Below are 27,887 nucleotides of genomic sequence, written 5' to 3' on the forward strand. Positions count from 1 at the left end.
TTTACATACTTTTTAATTTGACATTTCTTAATGATTGTTTCCGTAAAGACGTTAAATAAACTTAGTAGTAACAGGAAGACGACTTCTCTGCCTGTAACTGAAGCTTGTGTGGTTACAGTGACTGAGAAATTGCAACCTAGCTCAGTGTTTGTGACACCTCATGTAGATAATAGCACCTTACCCACAATGCATCAGAATACAGCTGCACAGTTTGTTTTTGTGTAACATGTCAGGGCTCGAAACCTTTGCATTTTCTTTTTACTTGCAGCTATTTTTTCTATATTTATTTTCTTTCTTTCTCTCTGCACTTTCGCCACAGATAACCTAAGAAATCCAAATTAGACAGATGCACCATTTTACTTTTACAAACTAAGAGATAACATCATAATTGTGTGAATCTTCTCTACGATCTGTTGACCTGTCTCTAAATGATTGCACCATCTTCACCTAAAACGAGTCTTAAGATATTTTACATATTTCAAATATTACGTCACCTTTCTTGCTTTCTTTCCCAGCGCTGAAGCCAAGTTTGATCTTGCATTTCCACGAATGCGACCAATTTTAGGCTTCCATAAATTAAGCACCAAACATTTTATGAAAGATAAACAAACTGACATCCTTTCAGTACAAGTTTGATGCATTTCTAAAGACGTTTTATTGGTAGTAATGTGCAGTACACCAAATATTTACAGTTAGTTAAGAGCCTTGGTTCATGTGAAGTTAAGAGTGTTTTCCAGGCATGTGTGTGAATGTAAACTGTTGCCTAGACATCATTTCTCAATGCAATAAGCTCGCAGTTAAGACTTTAATGTCTTGTCACTATTAGTGTAGAGTCTTTGTGTAATTTGCTTATCGTCAGACACAGCTTATGTTTGCAGCAGTTTGCGCAGAGTTTCAGGCTGAGAGCTCTGCTGTTCGTCAGTTGTCTCTGACACAGGAAGTGTGTGTGTGTGAGTGAGAGAGAATGTGTGTGTGTAGTAAAACAAGTGGCGGATGCATCTTCTCAAACGCTCACATTAGCTGCTGACGGCTGCTGTAAACACAGGAGGAATAACAGCCTGTTGATGCTGAGCAGAGGCTCTGACTCTGTGGATATATTTCAGTAATGGGATGCTAATAATCATTTTCAATATCGTTCACTAAAGCTGTTAAATCAGACTCTTATTATTGCACAAACAGTATATTTCAGGGCTTCCATCAGAGACCCGGGTAGCTGCTGAAGTGGCAGATATGGTTATGAACAATGTGTGTCCAGCAGATGTAAAAAAAATCCTTCAAACTTCCTCCCTCTCTTGTATCTTCTGTAAATTATCCCTAACACATATTGGCCATTTTCTACTTATTGAACCCTTTTCTTATAACGTATCCCAACTGCATCTTAAAGTGGACCTATCATGCTATATTTGAATAATATAGTGTAGGACCATACCTATATAAGGCATATTTATACTTTTTTTTTTTCAAAATACCAAACAGATCATGCATTTTAGCCATGCCTCATTTCGCTCAATTTGCACTATTTTACCCCTGTTTTTGCAAGGGCAGATTCTGTGAGAACAGCACCACCTAGAGGCCTGGCATATGTACTACAGCGTCTCCAGCGCTTTCGAACGGCAATGGCCGTGGCTGTCTCCTCCTGATTGGTGGAGTTGGCCCAATAGCCGTAGCGCCACCGTCCTGACGTCAGGACAGTGTTCAAATCTGGATCAGTTTTTATCAGATCCGTTGCAGCCCCTTTTTTTAGAGATTTGGGTATGGAGGAAAATAGAGAGGGTTGTGTTTTCTGACACTTGGTGAGTTCCCTGGAACACCGGGGACACATATTCATGTATAAAAGACGTACAAAAGTGCATTTTGCATGATAGGTCCCCTTTAAATAAAGCAGTTGCTAAGAAGTGGCTAGATGTTGTCTGAGATATTTGATGTTACCACAACACTTATTAAATACATTTCATTGGTTCAATGTACACTTAAGAAATGGCCACAGGACAGATTTCCCTGCAATTATCCAAGAAACATGCTATTCCCTTTTTCTCAAGAAACCAGTGAAATTCTAACTTCTGTGTCTTTGTGTCGACAAAGCCAGTGGATTTAAACAAGCTATAAATGTTTTGGCTTGTGACCCATTCAATCGAATCCATTATTATTGGTGCTACTGATTTTTAACAGCACATATTCATCTTCTCTTCATTGGGTTATTACAGAAATGGCCTTTGCTTCTCAACCGGCTTTCATGTTTAAGTGTATAAATGTATATTAATCTTCTCTCATGTTCATAAAGTTGGTCATGGTGTGTGTAGCACCAGCGTTTCCTCCGTCAACTTCTGTCTTTGCAGAAAACAATGACTCAACAAATCACTGAATGACTGATCCTTTATCGTTGCTGAAACATTTACAAAAAACTGTATATCACAGCCTTTCCTATTGTCCTTCCTGCACCTCAAAGAGCTGGATTGATATTCCCTCTAAAATATAATTGCTTTGTCTTTTTAACTAATGTATTTCTCTGTTTCTTTCCTCCCTTTCTCTTCACGTCTCATCGACTTGCCTCCTCCAAACGATGTCTACTCGTGTCACTTTATTGTCATCATGAAATCTGGACTGCTCTCCAACACAGCGGTACGTTTTTCACTTATTAATTATCACAGATAAAAGCTGTAGTTATGTAAAAATCACAGGTCACACCTACAGCTCAAATGCACCTTTAACTTAGAAAAGGGGGTTAAATACAGATGTTTTTTTTTAATTGCACTCGCATGACAAACTGGTAACACTATATACTGTCCCTTTTATCACCTTCATGATGCATATTGTTATACATTTGAGTGTGAAATGTCCCTAAATGGAGACATTTCAGTGTTTCCCACAGAATTTTATTCTATTTGTGGGGGCACCACCTATTCGGGTGGCCCACGCATCCACCCCCCCCTCAAATAAGAAAATACATGCGAGTTCATGGCTACTGTCGACAACGTTCTTGTTGCTCTGTGTTGCGTTGTTAATGAGTGAGACACACCGGAGTTGAGGATCTGTGGGGTTTATTCTCCCAAAAATATAATTTATAATTTCCAATTCAGGCATCTAGCAGACGCCTCATTCCAAAGCGATTACAGTGACCAACAGGGACATTCTCCCTGGAGTAACTGAGGGCTAAGTGCCTTACTCAAGGGCACACTAGTAGTGGTGTTCCAGGCGGGATTTGAACTCGCAACCTTCCGATCATCAGCCCACCTCACTATCCATTAGACCACCAAAAAATATTATTATTATTATTCTTCTTTTTATTAGATCCATTTGTGGCGGACGATATTTAATTGTGGTGGCCTGCCACAAATAAATCAATGTATGGGAAACACTGCATTTATTTAACTACGATCGATGAGAAATCAGTGTTTTGTATTTAGTTTTTTGACACCACAGTTGCTGAGATTTGAGCTAGCAAGTCAAACGTCAATCTGGTCTCATTTTTCTAGTTTAATCTCATTTTATCTGTTTTATTTTTGCTCCTCAGCTACAGAAGAACCTGGAGGGTTATGTTGGCTTCGCAAATCTCCCCAACCAAGTCTATAGAAAATCAGTGAAGAGAGGCTTCGAGTTCACACTCATGGTTGTTGGTGAGTAATCCTCTATTCATACACGAATGATAACACACACACGCGCACACACACACACAGCGGTTACAGTTTCTTAATTCATGTTGTTGGTACATACAGTAGGTGTTACTTACTGTACATGTGTGTGTAGCAGTGTTGGGTTTCACACACATTTTTTAGCAGAGAGTGATAGCAGCTGTTCCTCTCAGCGCATTAGAGATGGTTTCAAGTTTCAAGGCGTGTGTGTGTGTGTGTGTGTGTGTGTGTGTGTGTGTGACTTCCTGTCATTCCATTCATGAAGCCAGAGCAGCTGATGTTAAGGGAGTCGACCCATCAGCTCTTTCCTCTCTGTCACAGCAGAGCTACCTGAGCAGGAAGTGGCTCTGAATGCCTCTGTGATGTCACTTCCTGTCGCCTGGCTTTCAGTGACTACCTGTCAGCAAGACTATACATATAAACAACTATATACTGGGTTATAAGCAGGGTTTACTTTCATAATATCAAAACATTTCCTGCCTGACGTCCAGCTGAGTATTTTGTTTTGCGACACCTGGAAGATGTTTGACGTCATAAAATATCACTATCTTTCCTAACATTTGGACCGTCTATGTTATTTAATCATCTCTTTTTATTCTATGCACACAACATCTATATCACGTCTGTCCATCTTGAGAGAAGGATCCTCTTGAGGTTTCTTCAAAAAGTGATATTGTGATGTATATAAATAACATTTGATAGATCCAAACAAAGTTATTCTTCTTGGACTCTGGAATTATTTATCAAGACGTTTCCAAAATACACACCTGCTTTACTCGAAGAACCTCACAACCATATTTATAAAAACTCAGCTATTTTTCTTCTAAGGATGTACAAATATCAGGCTTCTGTCGTTAGGGTTAGGTAAGGCTTTCTAGTTTAAGTGGAGATGGGAGGGCACTGGGAGTGTGTAGTTGTGTAACTGGTACACGCCCATTAGAAAGACAACAAGAAAAAAGTCTTGATTCCTGATGTGTTCATACTTTCCTGGGAGTGTGACAGCACCTTGGTTTCATGTGAAATGTCATTTTGATGATGTAATGTTTTAATAAAGTAGGCACTGCCAAGAGTACAAACTCATGTTTTTATATAGAAAATATCAACATAACATATTTAAAGGTTGTGATATGCAGAGGAGTAGTCAGGGTGTCCGCGGGGTCTTAAAAAAGGTCTTAAAAGCGAAATTGAAGGCTATTAAAAAGTATTAAAGGGAATTTTCCAAGGTATTCCATTTTGTAGCTTGTTTTCAATAAGTATATAAATTGTCCAAAGAGGTTGTATTCTACAGTCTGCCTGAATGTAATCATTGCGTAGTGTGATTCTGTGTAGTTTATTTATGGCATCCCGTTGGATTTGACGTCATCTGAACAGGACATCGCACGCTCACTGCTTGATAGCGCGCGAAGGTCCGTTTACGCCGGTTGTTAAACAACATCGTTATGGGGAAATGCAAGTTTGCGTCCAAATGGTTGGAAGATAAGGAGAAAGGACAATCAATACTGTATATAGTCAATGTGAGGTAAAGTGTGTCGCCAATGTAACCGGTTAAAACTCAAAGTGGCGATGAGGTCTTAAAATGTATGAAAAGGGTCTTAAAAAAGGTCTTGAAAGGTTTTACATTTGACTTCAGGATTCCTGCATATACCCTGGAATAAGATATGACCTGATAATGTCTTCCAGTGGCTTCAATTCATACTTTATTAAAGGTAGGGGTAGGTAAGTTTGAGAAACCGGCTCGAGATACACTTGTTGTTATATTCCATGGAATGCTCTTAACATCCTGATAGCAATGAATATCTGAAGTGCTTTGACAAAAAATCCAGAAAGAAATATCATCTGTGGAAGCTGTAGTACTGTAAAAAGTACGACCAATCATCTGAGCCGGCCCGGCTAAAATAACTGGATGGCCTACCTGCCTGTCAGCCTTCCATCTGTGCACAAACTTATCTCGTGCCCTCATTGGTCATGTGCGCGTTCGTGTGTGTTGGAGGAGGGGCTCTGTAAGGAAGTGGCAGATTTTCTCCGGTTGTGTATTTTCAAATTCTAGCGATCTCGAGCCGGTTTCTCAAACTTACCTACCCCACCTTTAAGGGTTGATAATATACATTCATACACACACATGTTCATATATATAAATACACACTTAGAAATTCCAACTCCCATCAGATGACCTCCTCTCTTACCTCATTCTGTGGAGTTTCCCCCTGCTGTGCTCTCAGGAAAAAGACTGTACTGTAGTAATTTAGTGTGCAGCGTGTAATTAGAAAAGCAGGGTAATGTGTGTGTGTGTGTGTGTTGTCATGCAAAGAGGAGATGAAGCGTCAGATAATGTGTGCTTTGCTTTAAATTCTTGGGGTGTTAAAAGCACGTTTGCAGACCCAGCGGTTATGGAAATGATGATGAAGTGGAATTTCTAGACGCATTTTTCAGACAGAGACTATGGGGACATGTTTCATGTTATTTTAAGGCTTACTTTATTAGACATTACATCATTAAAATGACATTTCACATGAAACCAGGCTGAGCACACCCTCAGGAAAGAATGAAGACATTTTTAGTTTTTTTATAATGGGCGTCTTCCACTTTCATAACTACACACTCCCAGTTGCCTCCCGTCACATAGCTTCAACTAAAAAGAGCCCCTCTGAGACCCTCTCTCTTGCAACCTAATCACTCAATGTCCTTTCTAAATGCATTCAGAGCATTTAAATAGCAGCTATGTTGAAATATAAAGAAGTAATGTGGTTCTGGAGTAGAGAATTAAATCACTCTCAGTCATTGTGTGGTATTTAAGCAGGAATGCCAAACTTAAGCTTTTTAAATACGAGGATTCTTTGCATTTCTTTCTCATAAATGCTCGTTAGTGTTTAGTGTCTCCAATGTTCAAAATGCTCTTTATTTTTCTCATACTGCCTGTGCTGCAGCACCTCTTTTCACCCTCTGTCTGAAACCAGAGCTGCTCTGATTGGTTAGCTGGCCGTCTCTGTGGTGATTTGTCAACCGTTTAGAGATGTCCCGCCCCTTAGCCTATCACGTACAATGTGTTGGAGCGCTAGCCAATAGGAGTGTTACATAGTGATTTCACTATGTTCTGGATGTAAACAGAGGATTTTTATGCAGTCAAATAGATAACTGTTGAAACCTAAGTTGTTTATTTATGTTCATTCATTGACTTTAGAAGTTAATTTGGTTTCTTATTTTGAAAATATGAAGTTCTTTATAACCCTGTGTGTTTTCTAAGAGACGGTTATCTTGATATCTCAGGAATGCCTTGAAGGAAATGTCTTAATTTTTTTTAGTCAAAGTGGACGTTTGTACCAAATTTAAACTTGTTAGAATTTGGTCATCAAAGGTAAAAAGACACTGTGACGAAAAAACTAATTTTTACCCATGACTCAATAACGTACACACCAATTTTGACAATTTCACACGAATATCAAATGGCTTTTAAGGATAAAGTTGTGACATTTTGGACAGACATGGATTTTAACTGCATTTCACTGATTTGCAGCGAGGAGGGAGTTCTAGTAGTGGAGGGGAAAGCGATTGTTAGCGGATGAGTGAAAGTGGGCCAGAGCCATTTGTTGGACAGAGTCAATATTTGCCAGTGATTTGCACATTGGCAGGAAGTGACCTTGATGTGAGCCGGAGCTCATTGTGTTTGGTCGACAGAGAGGTGAAACAGCTCTGTTTTATCCCTTTTGGAAAGAATCCCACTCACATAAACAAGACAAGCTTTTAGGAGAAGGAGAGGAAATCTGACATCTGGCTTTCAGAGCAGACCTGTCAGCAAGGCTGTACATATAAACACATTTAAACGGGGTAATAAGCAGCGTTCCTTTTCATAATATCAGAACATTTCCTGCCTGACGACCAGCTTAAGTTTTTTTTTGCGACACCCAGAAGATTTTTGACGTCAACCTGAATCCACACTTTATTTATTGGTTTTTCCCCACAACACAATAACAGGAGAAAATACAGAGTACAAATGCAGGTGCTATATAAAAAAACAAATACAAAAAGATAATAACATAAAAAGACCGAATCCATCTTCTTTAAAAAAATGTAAAAAAAGATATACTTACAGTGTTAATTTCGTCAACGAAAACTATGACGGAAAATGTTCGTCAACGACCTTTTTTACACGACTAAGACGAGACGATGACGAGCTAAAAATAGATTCTTGATAATAAAAACTATGACGAAATGTATATTTAGTTTTCGTTGACGAGACGGGACTAAGGTGTTAATGGTGGACTATCGGACATTCAAAATGCAGGGTATTTTCCCCCAAGTGTCCGTCTTGTCTGTCAAAATGCATCTTACGGTCTTTTTATGTTTCATGTGGAACCTATATGCTGCAGGTCTCCCTTGAAAAAGAGATCTATGATCTCAATGGGACCAATTTGGTTAAATAAAGGTTTGAAATGACATGAAATGAAATGAAATGACGGTTCTAATTTGCAATATCATTATTTCCGCTCTCTTCACTCCAGAAGAGCGATCTCCCGGTGTCTCTCTGTGTGCGGGGGGGTGGGGCCTCTCTCTCTCTCTCTGTGTGCGGGGGGTGGGGCCTCTCTCTCTCTGTGTGTGGGGGGCGGGGCCTCTCTCTCTCTCTGTGTGCGGGGGGTGGGGCCTCTCTCTCTCTCTGTGTGTGTGGGGGGAGGGGCCTCTCTCTCTCTCTGTGTGCGGGGGGTGGGGCCTCTCTCTCTCTCTGTGTGCGGGGGGGTGGGGCCTCTCTCTCTCTCTGTGTGGGGGGGGGTGGGGGCCTCTCTCTCTCTCTGTGTGGGGGGGGGTGGGGCCTCTCTCTCTCTCTCTCTGTGTGGGGGGGGTGGGGCCTCTCTCTCTCTCTCTCTCTCTCTCTCTGTGTGCGGGGGGCGGGGCCTAACGCACGTTGCAGCGGCGTGCACACAGATTTTTAAGAGTAGTAGTACCGTTAAAAACCTTAACGATACCCATCCCTAGATATTGGTGTTAAGAGAGTGAAATGTTGCTTTACGAATTCCAACACTTGATGCTGTCACCTTGATTCCAATTTCAGATTCCTGTATTTGCCTAACTGAATTGGTTTAAAGAGAGAAAACATTTTGACTAGAAGTTGACTAAAATGTAATTGTTCATCGACTAAAACTATGAAGGATAAAAAGGACTAAAATGTGACTAAAACTAATAAAAATTTTCGTCTTAAGACTAAATCTAAAATAGCTGCCAAAAGGAACGCTGCTTACACATTATCTTTCCTAACATTCAGACTGTCTCTGTTGTAATTTCATTTTCTCTTTTGAATCTATGCACACACCATCTATATCACGTCTGTCCACATAAACATAGACAAGCTTTTAGGAGAAGAAGGGTGATGTCTCTGCCAACAGATTATATGCAAAGCTCCAGACTTGTTAAAGGTTTATTGTCTCGGGGAAAGTCCCATTCATAAACACAGAGCGGTGGGAGAAGATAACTGCTTTCAAATGTGCAGAATTTCCCCTTTTCAACAAACCACTGTTCATTCCACCTGCACGCCATGAGCCCAGTGTTTTCATAATACACTTTATTCATATAGAGCACCGTTCATGCTTGACGCAAAGTGCTTTACAGAGAATGACAATAACAAATGAGGAACATAATTAAAATATGTAAAAACAATAAAACGTGAACAGTGATACTAGTAAGCCAAATTAAAAAGATAGGTCTTTAATTTACTTTTAAAAAGTCCAATCGAGGTTGCTGTTCTAAGGCAAGTTTATTTATATAGCACATTTAGAATATAGACATTCAGAAACATATTATGAAATGACATTTAAAAACACTAATTTAAAAGCAAAGGTACATGAATAAAAGTCACAGTGCAGTGTGAGACATCTGAAATGTTGAGCTCTGACTCAATCATTGATAACCTTTTAGCAGAAATCGTTTTCTATCACCTCCCTTTCTTTCTACTTTCTTTCTTAACTTGTCCTTTAGTTATCTCAAGTGTTTCGTGCTAAACGAACCCCCCTTTGGAAAATTATAATCTGACCCCATGGTACCTTTTAGTTTTCGCCGAAACTATTCCTCTTTTTTATTTTTAAATACACATTAGTTAAGTTTACTTTGTCTTTCTAGGACTTTTTTGGTGTCCTCCGCGAACCAGGGTCTTGAAACCAAAACAGATTCCTGTACCCCATGGTACCTTTTTAGTTTAGCCAAAACTATTCCTCTTTTCCTTAAATGCACATTAGTTAAGTTTACTTTGTCTTTCTAGGACTTTTTTGGTGTTTGGTGGAACCAGGGTCTTGAAACCAAAACGGCACACGTAGGGGACTTTAACCCTAAAAATAATAAGCCTGAATATATCAATTAAGATCAATTGATAAGATGGGAAATGTTTGCGTTGCAGCAGCATAAAAAGACAAAAGAATAAGAGAAATTCAAACACTAGAAATAAACAATCCAAAAATATTTCTGAAATAGAAGTAAAATAGCATTAAAAAGTTAAAAAATATACATGTGGAAATACAAGTTTACAGTATCGCACTCTAGCTACAATACAAGAGAACTGGAATGAATGAAGCCACCGCAAGCTTTTTTCTGCTTCCCCTGCTCCAGCCTCTTGAAACGCAGCGCTAAGTGCCTTTGAATAAACCCCCGTGGTTTACACAGCTGCTGGACATTTCCTTTAAAGGAAGTGTGCTGCTGCAGCCGAGATGCCTGCTGTAACGACATGAGTGGATGCTTTATTTGCAGTATGCTGGCACAGAGGGTTTTAATGTGTTATAACAAGGAGCCTTCAGCCATTCAGCCAATTGGTTGATAAGACACGCTGCATTTGTTCTAAGTGATGCAAGTCCCACATAGTAGTGCAGTGGGCACGTTAACCCTCTTAAAATCCGTAATTCAGCATAAACTCTTAACAATACACCCCTTTCATATGTTGTAGTAGGCATATTATATTCACCTGTGACTGTTGGAAACTTACCTAAAATGTTTGATGGGCTTACTTTAACAATAATAATAATACATTTCATTTATATAAAGGCTACAAACATATGGAGGCGTGTGGCGCAGTGGATAGAGCCTTGGTGTTGGGATCAGGGGGTCACAGGTTCAAACCCCACTGCAGTCAGCATGTCGTTGTGTCCCTGAGACACTTCACCCCAAATTGCTCCTGTGGGGATTGTCCACAGTATTGAGTATGTAAGTCGCTTTGGATAAAAGGTAACATGTAATAATATAGCACACTTTAAAAGCAACGTCATCTCAAGGTGCTTCACAATGCTATGAGGAGAAATTAATAAAACAAATAAAATTAAAAGTTATCCAAGGAGCATATTGAATAAAATGTGGTCACATGACTCCTTCTGATGTTACTGCAGATCTGCTGTAAGCTAGCTAGCTAACGTAGCTAACGCAAACACTGACAGTTATGAGACGACTAACTCTGCAACTGAGCAATCCCTCCCAAAATAAGACAACGCAAACTTTTTATTTTTCCTCCCTCTTTTAGTCGCCAACATTAATTTTCTTTCTTTCTTGGGAATCAACTTTTTTTTTTAGTCGACTTTTTTATTTTATAATTTTGTCAACTTTATTTAGTCAACTTTTTTTTTTGGTCAACTTTTTTTCAATTGTTTTTTGTGTCCCCAACAATTTTCACAATTTCCCTTTTTTGTCATCAACTTTTTATTGTTTTGTTGCCCTTATTTGTTTTGTCATCAACTTTCTTCTCCTTTTGTCACCAAATGTTATTTTTCTGCCTGCAACTATTTTGAAAGAGTCTTGGGTTGTTGTTGCTCATTTGGCGGCCGCAGTATAAAACCTCATGGTAACGACTCTGATCTTATAAAGTAGAGCTGCCACCTAAATGTCAATGAATGAAATCATTAGCTTCAGTTTCAAACCTTGTGTTAAAGGTTTCTGGTGCGTCATCGTTCACTTAACAACACGGTGCGACACAGTGTTCAAAGCTAGGCTTGTGTCAAAATGACCTTACTGGAAACCCAGCTGTAATGGAAACACTGAGAAAAGGAGGCAGAGCAGTGAAGCAAACCGTGTTTCTGCACCTTCGTTTCCCTCCAATGGAAACTCAGCTTCCTGAAATGGAATAAAAACTATCGCTAACGGGCCGTCTCCACAGCAGCGTTAAAAAAATCTTGGAGGTGGGCGTATCTGAAGCTTGAGGATTTTTTGCGAGCAACCAATCACATGAATCTCCCTCCCGCGACATACGAAGCAAAAAAGCCCGAAGTAAACTGGATATAAACTCCCCAAACAGGCGAAAACATACCACTGTCTCTGCCACCTCCCTCCATGCCTGGCTCCTCCGGTTTATATCCCGGTAGGTAAATAGGGACTGGTCATAAAGCACCGGGTGATTGATTCGCTACCGCTAATTCCTCCTCCATGTTTTGGAATATGAGGAAATGACCTGCGGTATGTCTCTCCCAGCATACACGCCGTTTGATTGGCTAGAGCTTGAACTGTCAGATTTGCGTACACGGGATTTGATTGGCTGACGCTTCCACCTCAGCCTCAAAAGTTGAACATTGTTCAACTTTGAATCCTCAAAATCCTGAAAATCTCCGCTCGCCTGCCCACAATGCAGTTCGGCGAAAAGTGAGGGAAAGTGACGTCACCCCATTCAAAGTGAATGGGCAGAAGCGTTTCAAGATTTTTTTAACGCTGCTGTGGAGACGGCCCGTAATGATTAAGTCAGTTGTCAGTCTTCAATAGTGATTTATTGTCAGAGTTTATAGATTTGTTGTATCTTCACGGCACAGCCTACTGTAGGGCTGTGCAATTAATCGTATTTTAATCGCAATTACGATTTTGGCCTGCCACAATTACGAAAACAACATAATCGAAAAAAACGATTATTTTGCTTTGCTAGGTTGTGACAGTGCACTGCAACATATTTGATCTAATTTATTTGTATTTATCCTATTTACATATGTTTAGTAGCTTGTTGAAGTGCGCTCCCAAATATTTGTTGATCTTGTTTATTGGTATTTATTATTTTGATATTATTTATTTAAATGTATCATTTATTTTATTTATTTTTGTATTGGTTTTTCAGTTGAATTATACGCTCAGGGAAATCAACAGTTAAAAAGATACTGTTCAAATTATTATTTGTATTTAAAAGTTCAATAAATGGATGTTTTTAAAATCAATGAATAATCGTATTTAATAATCGTGATATCAATTATTGACCAAAATAATCATGATTTTTGCCATAATCGCACAGCCCTAGCCTACTGTATATTTTTTTCTACTTTTTAATGCTGCTTCAATTCTATTTTGAGACGTTTAAATTCTAGTATTGTTTATTTCTACTCTTTAATCTCTCTTGTACTTATGTGGAGTGTTTTGTTGTTTTTTATGCTGCTTCAACGCAAACATGTCCTTAATTGGAATCAATAAAGTACCTTTTATCTTAAAGCATTTAACAAAAGGTGTAATATATTGCTTATAAAAGATGAGAAAGACGGGAGAAATAATATATAAATATATCTGTACATGTCGCACATATAATAAAACATGGGTTTAAATGTTGATGCAAACATCTTTTATTATGCAAAATAATTGGGGCAGCTGAACAAGTAACCACAGATGGAGAAATGCTGCTGAAAAGGAAATAATAAATCTGACCTTTTATATTTTTTTCATGTTAGTGTTAATAGAGCAACTCTCACAAAACCTAATTCCCCATTAAATTCCCGCAATAAATAAAGAATTCTGATTATCTGATGTTTTTATGACTCACTGAGACGGCTGGATGTCATAAAGCAGTGTTAAGTTGTGGGTAAAGAGTTTAATTTCATATATTGGTTCAGTCTTCGCCTCACAGAGCAGCACGGGAGGGGAAGATCTTTCATTCAGTCAAAGCCAATTATCATCTGATCACATTTCTGGGGAACGGTTTGAGTTTTTTGGCAGATTTGTGACCTCGTACCGTCCAAACTTTCAGCCATGCACAGCTCTGACCAAAAATGATCGGCATCTCCACCACCGCCCTCATAACTCTGAGTTTGATTTGTTTCATGAAACCAGAGCTCGGGGACCTTGATCTCTTCCCTCCTGCTGCTCCTGTCATCTTCCCTAACTCAATCTGACGGTTTTATCACATGCGTTTCACCCACAGTTTGCAGAATAAACCCTTCAAAGCTCTCCATTCCCTTTCAGCCTTGCAGAAATGTTTTCAGCATGTTTCATCACAGACAATCTCTGCTACATGCTACAAAGTACACACATCCTTTACTGAAGTAGAAGTACAGATACTCGTGTTTAAAAATACTCTGGTAAAAGTAGAAGTACTGACTAAACTTCTTTACTCAAGTAAAAGTAAAGAGGCTTTGAAATGTACTTAAGTAAAAAGTACCCATAACTAGCAGCTGTTTTAAAGAGTACCTGACCTCCCTTTATATTAATAGAACAATAATGTCATTGTTAGCTAATGAATGTTTCCATGCTGAACAACGGCAACATGACAATGTTTTCATTGGTCCCTCTTCTTTAGAGAAGACCAGGAAATGATGGATACACGGATCGTGTTCAAATCAATAGGCACGCAATGACTCTAAATAATAATGATCACGCCACCAAACAGACATTCAAACTAAAGGAACCAGCCTGTTTGGAAAATGTGAGAAGTAGAAAGTACAGGTATTTGTGTTCAACATGTAAGAAGTAGAAAGTACAGGTCAACATGTAAGAAGTAGAAAGTACAGGTATTTGTGTTCAACATGTAAGAAGTAGAAAGTACAGGTATTTGTGTTCAACATGTAAGAAGTAGAAAGTACAGGTATTTGTGTTCAACATGTAAGAAGTAGAAAGTACAGGTATTTGTGTTCAACATGTAAGAAGTAGAAAGTACAGGTATTTGTGTTCAACATGTAAGAAGTAGAAAGTACAGGTATTTGTGTTCAAAATGTAAGAAGTAGAAAGTACAGGTATTTGTGTTCAACATGTAAGAAGTAGAAAGTACAGGTATTTGGGTTCAACATGTAAGAAGTAGAAAGTACAGGTATTTGGGTTCAACATGTAAGAAGTAGAAAGTACAGGTATTTGGGTTCAACATGTAAGAAGTAGAAAGTACAGGTATTTGTGTTCAACATGTAAGAAGTAGAAAGTACAGGTATTTGTGTTCAACATGTAAGAAGTAGAAAGTACAGGTATTTGTGTTCAACATGTAAGAAGTAGAAAGTACTGGTATTTGTGTTCAACATGTAAGAAGTAGAAAGTACAGGTATTTGTGTTCAAAATGTAAGAAGTAGAAAGTACAGGTATTTGTGTTCAACATGTAAGAAGTAGAAAGTACAGGTATTTGTGTTCAACATGTAAGAAGTAGAAAGTACTGGTATTTGTGTTCAACATGTAAGAAGTAGAAAGTACAGGTATTTGTGTTCAAAATGTAAGAACTAGAAAGTACAGGTATTTGTGTTCAAAATGTAAGAAGTAGAAAGTACAGGTATTTGTGTTCAACATGTAAGAAGTAGAAAGTACAGGTATTTGGGTTCAACATGTAAGAAGTCAAAGTAAAAAGTCATCAGAAAAATAAGTAGTGGAGTAAAGTACTGATACCAGAAATATGTACTTAAGTACAGTAACTAACCAAGTATTTGTACTCCACTACTTCCCACCTACATTTCTGTCCGGATCACAAGATAAATGTGGCTCTGCCCTCTTAGGAAAACATTTATGAGTGTGCGAGTGTGTGGAGTGAAGGATCCTTTTGTGAGGCTGTTTCTTCATCTGTTCGTTGAGATGTTGGCGACTCGTAAAGGTCAGCAGCAGCTCTCTGGCTGCAGAAACACACTCTCATGCACACTGAAGCTTTTGTTCTGCAGCTCCTTGTTGCCCCGATCTGAACAACCACGCTCTCATAGGATTGGATTTCATCAGGCAGGCCAGGTTCTCACTGGCATTTTTGTGGTTATTACAGCTCCAAAAGGTCCAAAAGTCCCAAAATACGGGGCCTTTTAGGACTTCTTAACTGTCAAAATGCTTGTTTTGAATGACTTATGGCGCGTTTCCACTACAGCGCGGAGCACGGTTTAAGAGGGCTGTGACGTCAGCGGCCCGTCTTTGGTTGCGTTTCCACTTGGCCTAGTACCGGCCGGCGGGCCCTAATTCACAGTTTTTCTGGCCTCATAAAATCGCGGGTCTAGGGCCAGAGACAACGAGGCTGAGTCGGGCTGAGTATGCTAAACTAGAGAGAGCATCGCTGGCAAGGGGGCTACAACTACAACAAGATGGACATATTTGACCGTGATTTAATTGTAATACACGTTTCAAAATTATGCCGAAGTAACAACATACTGATACTGGTTAGTAAAAACCATGAATTAATGCTTTGTCAAGTCTGCAGACAGACGGCAGGCGAAAAACCTTTTAAAATGCGTGTTTTCTAAATGGAGATTGGCTAAGCTAACGCAGTATATGCTCCGACCGTCCACACTCACAACAACGGCCTATACAGACATAAATAAACCAGCGACTGTATTCGCCATGACACAGGCAGTCTGTGGTTTGTACTTGTTTAACTTTTGTCTAGTTTCTGAACAGATATGAGGAGCTGTGAGCTCTGAGTGCTAACAGCTAACGGCTGTGTTGTTTTTCTGGGGTTCTCATTGAAGATGACGTCACGGCTCCGCCTACACTGCGTTACTATAGATACTGCCCCAGTTCCTAAACTGTAATGGAAATGCGCCATAAAGTGAGCCAGTCCTAACGAGGCCTAACCATACCGAGCGAGGCCGTGTAGTGGAAACGCGCCATAACAGTCCTCAACCTCAAAATACACAGCATCAGTAATGTGAAAGCAGCAAATCACATCAGAGATTCTTGAATCAGCGAATGTCTTCTGGTTGATCAATTATTAAAGTTTTAGCTTTTCCAAAAACACAAGAGCAAGAGTATGGACAGATGCTCTTCATTCAGCTACAAACGTTAGCATGCATGGCTAAATAGAGCCGTACGGTTAAATATTGTTGGAGCTAACATGAAAAACACAAAGCAAAATATGGTTGGAAAAACAACCTTTTTTTTCAAGATAAAAGATCTTTATATCCTAAACGAGCTGTATCTCAAAAGATCAAAGTTACTTCTAGAATAAAGATCTGTATGAGAAGCTTTTTAAACTCTTGTTATAGAGTGAAAACAAAGTGTCTGGTGTCTCCTCAGATTTCTCCGAGTACAATGGAAAGGAATCCATGCTTTTGATTCCTGTTTCTCCTCCTTTGTTCAAGTGGAAATTCATGATGACTGCGGCGGTTTAAATCTTCCCCTCTCCTCCCTTCCCATGATTCCCTGATTAGATTCCTGAAATGCAGACAGGAAAAGAATTTGGGAGGACAGAACTTCCACCCAGTCTGTTTCTTCCCTCGTCTCCTGTTAACCCCTGCCTGTTTTAAAAAAGAAAGAAAAGGAGGTTAAACGCAGCCATTTCCTGTTCTGAGAAACATCTTGAATCTGAAACCTGTGAAGAATGTGCTGATAAACATCTGGAGGTTGTGTCATGTTGTGCTTCAGTCTGGCTTGAGAACAAGGATTAGAAAACAAGTAATGTGTGAAATGCATCTAGAGTTACTCACACACACACTCAAACACACACACACACACACACACACTCTCACACGCACACTCACACACTCACTCTGTGTTTGTTTTTCAGGGGAATCTGGGCTGGGGAAGTCGACCCTGATCAACTCCCTCTTTCTGACAGAACTGTACTCCCCTGAATACCCGGGCCCTTCACACAGAATCAAGAAAACTGTACAGGTAAAAACTTTTTTTCTTTCGTTCACTTGTACAGGAATGTCGTATTTCTGTGTTGGACCCTTTTAGTTTAGCAGGATAATCTCCACATATTAAAACTACTTTATGATTTCTGAAGTAAAAAGCTAACGTTAAGCTAAAGGTGGCTAATGTTGGGCTATAAAGGAACTACAGCACGGTCACGTGACTTCACGTCACCACCGCTAAGCTAAAGGTGGCTAATGTTGGGCTATAAAGGAACTACAGCACGGTCACATGACTTCACGTCACCACCGCTAAGCTAAAGGTGGCTAATGTTGGGCTATAAAGGAACTACAGCACGGTCACGTGACTTCACGTCACCACCGCTAAGCTAAAGGTGGCTAATGTTGGGCTATAAAGGAACTACAGCACGGTCACGTGACTTCATGTCACCACCGCTAAGCTAAAGGTGGCTAATGTTGGGCTATAAAGGAACTACAGCCCGGTCACATGACTTCACGTCACCACCGCTAAGCTAAAGGTGGCTAATGTTGGGCTATAAAGGAACTACAGCACGGTCACATGACTTCACGTCACCACCGCTAAGCTAAAGGCGGCTAATGTTGGGCGTGATGACGTTAGTCGTCTCATGTAGACACTTGTTAGCAATAGCCATTTTTGTATTCACCAGTGGGGTATTTATTGACGTATTTTATGTCGTAGAACAAACCGTTAAAAACTCTTCAGCTTGTGTTTACCACATACACCTCAGGCTAACATTCAGAAAACCATTGACCTCAAGACCAGGGGACAGGAAGTAATAAAATACTGACTTATCTCCATGTTTATGGACTCATTCCTTGACCTAAAGTTTAAACTAGAGGTTTCCTTCACTCGGTCAGTTAAAGCGTCAGATTTATTGTCTCTCAGCTGCAGGTAAATCCTCTGAATACTTTGTGTATGACATCGTGTTTCAGCTGTTCCACCCATGTGTTTGTGTTGGACAGAGAAACCGGTTCATCTGCTGCAACAAGAGAGGGATTGTGTCCCAATTTCAAATTAGGCAACGAAATCGGATTATTAGATTTAACCCAGATGTAACACTTCCCTATACATCAACATTCACGGATTACAATGATGACAGGAGTCAAGTTTTCACATGTATTTACCTAAAGATTTATTTATCTTTAGCTCAATTGATGGCTTGTGTGAGTTCTCTATCTTAGTCTGAATTTAGCACTATATGACGTCCCTAACTTGGACAGCAATCCTAACAAATGACGCTGTATTTCCTGTGTCTGAATGATAGTAGTTATCATACACCTCCATTAAACTGTGTACTGCACAAACCCCAAATAAACAGACAACTTCCTGTGGAGATAAAACCAGGCACGCGCCTCTGTGTACAGTAAACTAAAGGAGCTTCTTTAACAACAAATATGAGGCCTTTGTCTCTTTTACAGGTTTACTTTCTACCCTGTTTACTCTTGTCTCTTCATCGGTGCGACCCAAATATTGTTTATTTCTTAGCTTTGCTGAAAAGCATAGTTTCACTGGTCTTTAGTTAGATATAGGTCGCATTCACACCAGCCTTGTATAGTCCGGTTGAATCGAACTCTGGTGCGTTTAGCCACTTGGTGCTGTTCGTTTGGGTCGGTGTGAACGCAGCCCGAGACCTCTGAAGTGAACTAAACAACCGGACTCTGGTCCGCCTAAAAGAGGTGGTCTCGGACCGCTTGCAAGTGAACTCTGGAGCGGTTAATCTCTGGTGTGAACGCAGTCCGCACCAAAACATAGGAAACGTAGTATTTACGAGTCACAAGAACGTGGATGTCTTCAAAATCTTTAGCGAAAGAGTCTTTCAAGACATCCGCGGTTGTTTAGTTAAAGAGTGAAGCAGAATTAAGTGTTGAACAGTGTCGTGTAAAGTGAAAATGCTCCGTCAACTATACCTAAAAGTAAGAGCCCCCTGTCGGTGAAACCCCCTCCTTACTGCAGAACGTCTCCCATTATATGTTATAATGTTTTTTAACGGACGTTGTCTTATATAATCATATGCTCGGGGCGCTAGAGTCCATTGATATGCTCTCCAGATTAACAACAGCATGAAAATAACCTGCCGATGCTCCATGGCGGGGGCTGCGGTAGAAATTGCCGGGATTTGCGTTTTTACCCCCTTAATGTCTGACCAATGGTTGAACAGCATTTCCGCTGTCCGTTTGAGTTTTGCCCGTGTGAACGCAAACCGAACCTTCTGAAAAACTGTCGTCTGGTGCGCACCAGAGAAGCGACCATAGACTGGTTTAAAGCCAGTAGCACCAGTTATGACCACACCTAGCATTTAAAGAAATGTGCAGTGATAATTATGCTTATTATGTCAGTCACTCGGCACGTTTATCAAGGTCAGATGTCAGCAGGTTGATGAACATTAACCTCATTAAAAGCTCTATTAAACTCAAATGACCGACCCACTTGTGTTTTACTACTTTACTTCAGTTATAACATTTTCAAATCATAATTTTTGTGAGCTGAAATGTCATATAGGGCTGTGCAATGTAACTTTATATCATCGAAATCTCGCTATTAGATCAGATATTGTCTTAGATTTTGGATATTATGTTATTCTAAGTGTCTTTTCAAAGTTTTAAAAGGCTGCTTTTACAGTAAAATTATGTAGTTTTCTGAATTTACCGGCTGTTCTAGCAAACAAATACGTTTTAATAAGCCTGTAGAATTTGACTTTTGGGTGGGGATATCTCTGCAGCTCCACAATACTTCATTCAAAATGGTATATCAAACATATTTAGCCTTAAACAAACATTGTGCTTCCTGCATTTTGAACATTGCACTCGTCCAAACTGTGATGTTGGTAACATTTAGATTAATTGTGCAGCTGGAAAGCAGCTCTCAATGTTTCTGTTTGAGAGGTTCAGGGTTTGGCTGTTTCCTCAAATAGAGCCGCAGCTGCTTCACGGCAGAGCCTTTTGAAGTGAAATCTGAGACTGCCGTGTGAACGAGCACACACTCCTCTCTCTGTCTGTAGTTACAGTGTGTGTTAGTGTGTGTGTGAGATGGTGTGTGTACAGTAGCTGCACGCTGAAGATCCTCCCTTCACCTGTTCCCTCTGATCTTCTGCTTTACGGTAAATCTCCTAATCCCCCACACACACACACACTCACACTCACACTCACACTCACACTCACACTCACACTCACACACACACACACACACTGAGCTGCCAATTAGTTCACCTGCCTGTTACACCCTATCTGCACTTATTAAAAGTTTAAGTCAGATTTAGTTGGTGTGTGTTCTGTCGGCTCCTAAAATCCTCAACTTTTACTCTCAAAACTATCCGGTTGTTGTTTGTTATGAAATCAGAAATCCTTTAATCCTGGGTTACATTTAAACTCCGACAGCCAAGGGGACAGTGCAGAGAAAAGGCAAAAATAAAAATAAGTACATTTACATTTAGATTTAAGAGGCAAGAAAACGTTAACAAAATAAAATCAGATAAGTACTCTTCAATGGTAAAAAGATAGTATATATTTGATTGTATTATAATTTGTTTATATTGCACTTGGCACATATTGCTTGTTGTGTCTTGTCTGTTCTATTGTGTTGCCTGTTGTGTTGTTTGTTGCATCACAACAATCGGGTTGTTGTCTGTTGTGTTCAGAAATCAGGAGTCCATTTTTTATATTTATGGGGAAATTAACACTTACAGCGAACGAGGAAAGTGCAGATTAAAGGCGATATAAAGTAAGTAAACTAATATTCATGAGACAAGAACACATTTAGCAGCATCATAGAAGCAAGTAAACGCATACACTTATTGAAGTCGCAGCAAGTAATAACATTAAGTTGTACATTTGTATATTTTACTATACATTAGTATTATAATTAGGAGATATTGCATGTAGAATATGTTACCTGTCTCGTTGCAACAAGTAGAGCAGCTTCCTCCTCTCTCTCTCTCTCTCTCTCTCTCTCTCTCTCTCTCTCTCTCTCTCTCTCTTTTCTCCCTCTCTCTCTCTCTCTCTCTCTCTCTCTCTCTCTCTCTCTCTCTCTCTCCACACACAAATTACATCTGAAATATTTGTGGTCTCAACTCCTGCCAAAGAACGCTATGAACCCAGAGGAGTCCTGCATGTAATATTAGTTATTTAAGAGGAGGTGACTGACGGTGTTTCTGGTGAAGAGGCTCAGTCAGATCAGCTGAGGACAGAAATTATTATGATCCCCAGATCGTCTCCTGCTCAGACATGCCTGATCCCTGTTTACATCACACTGCTGATACAGTGTGTCACAAGATCATCTGATAGGACATGTTGCATTTTTAAAGGATACTCTCCCTCTCAGAAAACACGCTTCCTTTTAGATTCACAATTTAAATTGGACTTTAAGCCGATAGTTTAACGCACCTGACTAAAAGCATGACCCTTAAAGAGAACCACATGATGAACATACAGAGAGCCATGTTCAGATACATATCGTATTGTCAGGGCTAATGGGATTTACCTTTTTGTGTTAGAAATAGTAAGTGTTATTCTTCTGATAGTACTGTTTAAAGCCTCACGTCCCTATACGTAAGAAACCAAGAATTTAAAGTAGAAAATCCCTTGGACTTTTACATGTACTTGCATGTTTTCTGTTAAAAAGCTTAAAGTGGACCTATCATGCTATATTATAATAATATAGTGTAGGACCATACCTATATAAGGCATATTTATACTTTTTATACAAACAGATCATGCATTTTAGCCATGCCTCATTTCGCTCAATTTGAAAAATGTTAGCTCTGTTTTTGCAAGAGCTGATTCAGTGAGAACAGCACCACCTACAGGCCTGGCATATGTACTACAGCGTCTCCAGCGCTTTCGAACGGCAATGGCCGTGGCTGTCTCCTCCTGATTGGTGGAGTTGGCCCAATAGCCGTAGCGCTGACGTCAGGACAGTGTTCAAATCTGGATCAGTTTTTATCAGATCCGTTGCAGCCCCTTTTTTAGAGATTTGGGTATGGAGGAAAATAGAGAGGGTTGTGTTTTCTGACACTTGGTGAGTTCCCTGGAACACCGGGGACACATATTCATGTATGAAAGACGTACAAAAGTGCATTTTGCATGATAGGTCCCCTTTAAGGTAATATCTATCTATTTTTATTCAAGATTACATTTAAACGCAACACAACAACGGCATGATTTTTACTTTGCTCAGTACTCATTTTGACTTAATAGAGCTTAAATGATTAAACTTAGAAGTGCCTTCATAACCTGCTGCTAACATTAGATATAATTCTGGTAATTTCAACATCAGTTTGTGGTCTATAAAATGGAGCATTATGAGGTGGGTTTATTGATTGAATTCAACACATTGACAGGATGCTGCTAGGCCCGAACCCCGCAGGAACTTTAAAGACTAAAACAGTTTCATATTTGCAGAGTTTTGGCAGTACTTGATGCTGAAGTTAAACTCGTGACATTCTTTGACTTGAATCCATCACATGTGGTTGTTTTCCCACTGTACCGTCACAGTAAATGACACGTAAATAAGCGTGCAGTCCGTATGTAAAGCTGAAGTCTTCACATTCCTGACAGTCTGTGGTAGGTTTGTTGTTCCATCATGAGATCACTGTCTGTGGGCAGCATGTGTGTGTAACATGACTCAGCATGTCTTCTGGAGAAACACTTTATGGCTGTCCACAAAAACATTTCTTCAATTTGACCCAAAGTTTGTCTTGAAGCATCATTTCAGACACAGGGAGTATAGAGTGATGCAGGAGTGAGTCTGTTAGCATTTCATCACTTCCTGTCCCCTGGTTTTTAGCTTAGCAGTGGTGAAGTCATGTGACCGTGCTGTAGTTCCTTTATAGCCCAACATTAGCCGCCTTTAGCTTAGTGGTGGTGACGTGAAGTCATGTAACCGTGCTGTAGTTCCTTTATAGCCCAACATTAGCCACCTTTAGCTTAGCGGTGGTGACGTGAAGTCATGTGACCGTGCTGTAGTTCCTTTATAGCCCAACATTAGCCGCCTTTAGCTTAGCGGTGGTGACGTGAAGTCATGTGACCGTGCTGTAGTTCCTTTATAGCCCAGCATTAGCCACCTTTAGCTTAGCGGTGGTGACGTGAAGTCATGTGACCGTGCTGTAGTTCCTTTATAGCCCAGCATTAGCCACCTTTAGCTTAGCGGTGGTGACGTGAAGTCATGTGACCGTGCTGTAGTTCCTTTATAGCCCAACATTAGCCGCCTTTAGCTTAGCGGTGGTGACATGAAGTCATGTGACCGTGCTGTAGTTCCTTTATAGCCCAGCATTAGCCACCTTTAGCTTAGCGGTGGTGACGTGAAGTCATGTGACCGTGCTGTAGTTCCTTTATAGCCCAACATTAGCCACCTTTAGCTTAGCGGTGGTGAAGTCATATGACCGTGCTGTAGCTCCTTTTTAGCCCAACATTAGCCGCCTTTAGCTTAGCGGTGGTGATGTCATCTCAAAGGCATCTCAGTTTAGTCTTGATGGCATTTTATCTTTCTTAACGACTCACAGACTAAGAGTATTCCACCCATCTTGCAGTAGCTTTCTTTTTCACACCAGTTCGTATAAATCATGTTTATTTAGTTTTCTATGGAATTGAGGAGGTATTTAAAAAAGTATTAGTCATTGCACACGTTGTCAGGCCCCCCTGCCGGTAGCAGCTCTGGAGGTCAGAGGTCAGATCCAAACAGCCAGCCTGTGATGGATATCAGGACATGACTGATGCTGGTGATAATGAGCGGGGTCAAAGGGCTAAGGGTCCGCTGTAAAAGCTTTGCTGGGAAATGTTGTCTTTGTGATAAATGATGACGCCACAAAGAGAGCAGCTAAGCAGCGCAAACGAGATGTAGACGGGGCTGAGGTGGAGAAAGAAATCATCCCTGAGCTGAACAGGACTTTTTTACTGCAGCCATGTCAGCATAACGTAGCTGGAATTAATACATTATCAGATCCTGAATTTCAGTTTTCTTTTCAGAATGACAGTTTCTATTTGTCAGACAGTTTATAGATTTGTTATCTTCATGGTCATCTGTATATTTTTGAACTCTCTAATAATGGTTTATTTCTATTTCTATTTCTATTTTGAGATGTTTATATTTCAGAATTGTTTACTTCTACTCTTTTAATTTGTTATCATGTAAAATTCCTTGTTTTTTTTATGCTGCTGCAACAAAAAACAAAACAAAAATTGGGGTTAATAAAGTACATTTTATCTTAATTTCATGAGGTATTTAACAGTTTTAGGGCTTTGTTAGGTCAGTGAAATATCTTGTTAAGAAACATAAATGGATAACCATTAATTGAATCCTTTTGCCATGAATTTGTTCTGTAGTTTGGTGATTATAAATGTTTCAGTTAGCCTACCCCAAAATACTAATCCATTAACATTAAATCACATAAACGTACTCTCTGTCCCATCATTCATCCTAAGTAGTGTTCAAGAGGCCTCCCTACTATCTCTCAGCTCTTCTGTTTCTATGTTTCTGACTTTTTGCCCATGTTTGAGTTTTCATGTTGTTGTGAGGATCTGATGTGAAGCCTTCCTGCGGTGCAGAGAGAGTTCAGCCCTTCAGCCTGCGGTGCTCTAAGTGTACGTTATCGGCTCATTTAAACTGAGGTTAAGCTCAAATGTGGCTCAGGAAACTCTACAATTTCTCTAAAACTCCACACTGACGCCTCTCAGTCAGAACTCATAATCTGTCAGGAGTCATCAGCTTCAGGATGATATACATTAAAGGGGACCTATCGTGCAAAATGCACTTTTGTACGTCTTTTCTACATGAATATGTGTCCCCGGTGTTCCAGGGAACTCACCAAGTGTCAGAAAACACAACCCTCTCTATTTTCCTCCATACCCAAATCTCTAAAAAAGGGGCTGCAACGGATCTGATAAAAACTGATCCAGATTTGAACACTGTCCTGACGTTAGGACAGTGGCGCTACGGCTATTGGGCCAACTCCACCAATCAGGAGGAGACAGCCACGGCCATTGCCGTTCGAAAGCGCTGGAGACACTGTAGTACATATGCCAGGCCTGTAGATGGTGCTGTTCTCACTGAATCAGCCCTTGCTAAAACAGAGCTAACATTTTTCAAATTCAGCGAAATGAGGCATGGCTAAAATGCATGATCTGTTTAGTATTTTGAAAAACAAAAAGTATAAATATGCCTTATATAGGTATGGTCCTACACTATATTATTATAATATAGCATGATAGGTCCACTTTAAGTTGGACTGAAATCAAAGCCTATACATGGTGTTTGTGTTACCTATTGTGTTGCTTTTTGTCTTAGATGTTGGTGGTGACGTGAAGTCATGTGACCGTGCTGTAGTTCCTTTATAGCCCAACATTAGCCACCTTTAGCTTAGCGGTGGTGACGTGAAGTCATGTGACCGTGCTGTAGTTCCTTTATAGCCCCACATTAGCCTCCTTTAGCTTAGCGGTGGTGACATGAAGTCATGTGACCGTGCTGTAGTTCCTTTATAGCCCCACATTAGCCTCCTTTAGCTTAGCGGTGGTGACGTGAAGTCATGTGACCGTGCTGTAGTTCCTTTATAGCCCCACATTAGCCTCCTTTAGCTTAGCGGTGGTGACGTGAAGTCATGTGACCGTGCTGTAGTTCCTTTATAGCCCAACATTAGCCACCTTTAGCTTAGCGGTGGTGACGTGAAGTCATGTGACCGTGCTGTAGTTCCTTTATAGCCCAACATTAGCCTCCTTTAGCTTAGCGGTGGTGACGTGAAGTCATGTGACCGTGCTGTAGTTCCTTTATAGCCCAACATTAGCCTCCTTTAGCTTAGCGGTGGTGACGTGAAGTCATGTGACCGTGCTGTAGTTCCTTTATAGCCCCACATTAGCCTCCTTTAGCTTAGCGGTGGTGACATGAAGTCATGTGACCGTGCTGTAGTTCCTTTATAGCCCCACATTAGCCTCCTTTAGCTTAGCGGCGGTGACGTGAAGTCATGTGACCGTGCTGTAGTTCCTTTATAGCCTAATATTAGCCGCCTTTAGCTTAGCGGTGGTGACGTGAAGCTTCAGGAAGATATACACCAAGTTGGGCTGAAATGCTGTATGTATTTCAGGAGTGTGAATGTTTGTGTGTGAACAGCTGTGTGGCCTTCGCTTGACCTCAGAGAAACTGCTTCCCATCACTCACTCAGCCTGAGAGCCTGATCACGAGTCCCGTCTCGACCCCACAGACGCTTATCAAAGCTCGGACTCTGATCATTGTGGTGCGTTCAGTGCCGGCTCTGTTCACCACGTCTTCATCTCTCTAATGGCGCATTTCCACTGCAGCGCGTAGCACGGTTTAAGCGTGCCGTGCCAAACCCGGTCCGTTTTTTGTTGCGTTTCCACTAGGGGTAGTTCCAGCTAACGGGTACTTTTTCACAGTTTTTCTGGCCCTCCAAAATCGTGGTTCTTTCCGGGCCAACAACCGGGCTGAGTATGCTAAACTAGTGATGTGAGTGGCTACAACTACAACACAATGAACACATTTGACCATGATTTAATTGTAATACACGTTTCAAAATGATGCCGAAGTAACAACATACTGATACCGGTTAGTAAAAACCATGAATTAATGCTTTGTCAAGTCTGCAGACAGACGGCAGGAGAAAAACCTTTTAAAATGCGTGTTTTCTGAATGGAGATCGGCTAAGCTAACGCAGTATATGCTCCAACCGTCCACACTCACAACAACGGCCTACAGACATAAATAAACCAGCGACTGTATTCACCATGACACAGACAGTCTGTGGTTTGTACTTGTTTAACTTGTGTCTAGTTTCTGAACAGATATGAGGAACTGTGAGCTTGAGTGCTAACAGCTAACGGCTGCTGTTGGTTTTGTGGTTCTCATTGAAGATGACGTCACGGCTCCGCCTACACTGCGTTACTATAGTTACTGCCCCAGCTACTAAACTGTAATGGAAACGCAGCATAAAGTGAGCCTGGCCTACCAAGGCCTAACTATACCGTACTAAGCCGTGCGAGGCCCTGCAGTGGAAATGCGCCATAACGCTCTACACAGACCTGAGGTTGCATGTTTAGAAGATGCTAAATAGTTTTGGTCTACTGTGAGTAATGGGTTTGCAGCGCTGATTTAGTTCTGAGAAACTCCCTCTGGAAGGAATACTTTGCAGACCATTTACACAGGCAAAGAACACCTATCGAACACACTACAGGAGAGGGAGTGTCACACGAAGCAGAATAGGGCCTCTTTAATATTTCTTCATGTGCAAACACTATTCCACGAGCTAAAACCATTCGACTGTCAGGTGCTGTTGGTCAGATATTAACTGAAGACACCTGTTGTGTCGGCTCACTGGTAGAAAACAAACCTGTGTAACCTTGTGAATAAATAGTTAAATATAAACTAATATGCATGAAGTGTCACATGCTGAAACTCATGATGCTGTGGCTTTGGCTTTGGTCATCTTTATAGATGTTTTACAAAAAGGTACTTCTACTTGCACTCATGCAGCAATGTGCAATACAGACTGGAGAGAAA

General features: G+C 40.4%; 1 protein-coding gene across 3 annotated transcripts in view; it reads left to right on the forward strand.

Moving 5' to 3' along the window:
• sept7a (septin 7a) overlaps window positions 1–27,887 on the forward strand; it is a 54,040-nt gene that overhangs the window by 7,690 nt on the left and 18,463 nt on the right. For all 3 annotated transcript variants that reach the window (XM_034131094.1, XM_034131095.1, XM_034131096.1), the window contains 2 exons: window positions 3,512–3,614; window positions 17,281–17,387. In XM_034131094.1, coding sequence (XP_033986985.1) covers window positions 3,512–3,614; window positions 17,281–17,387 — 210 coding nt within the window. The remainder of the gene's footprint in view (window positions 1–3,511; window positions 3,615–17,280; window positions 17,388–27,887) is intronic.

Source organism: Trematomus bernacchii, unplaced genomic scaffold (genome assembly GCF_902827165.1).
Source record: "Trematomus bernacchii unplaced genomic scaffold, fTreBer1.1, whole genome shotgun sequence".
NCBI classification, from domain to species: Eukaryota; Metazoa; Chordata; class Actinopteri; order Perciformes; family Nototheniidae; genus Trematomus; species Trematomus bernacchii.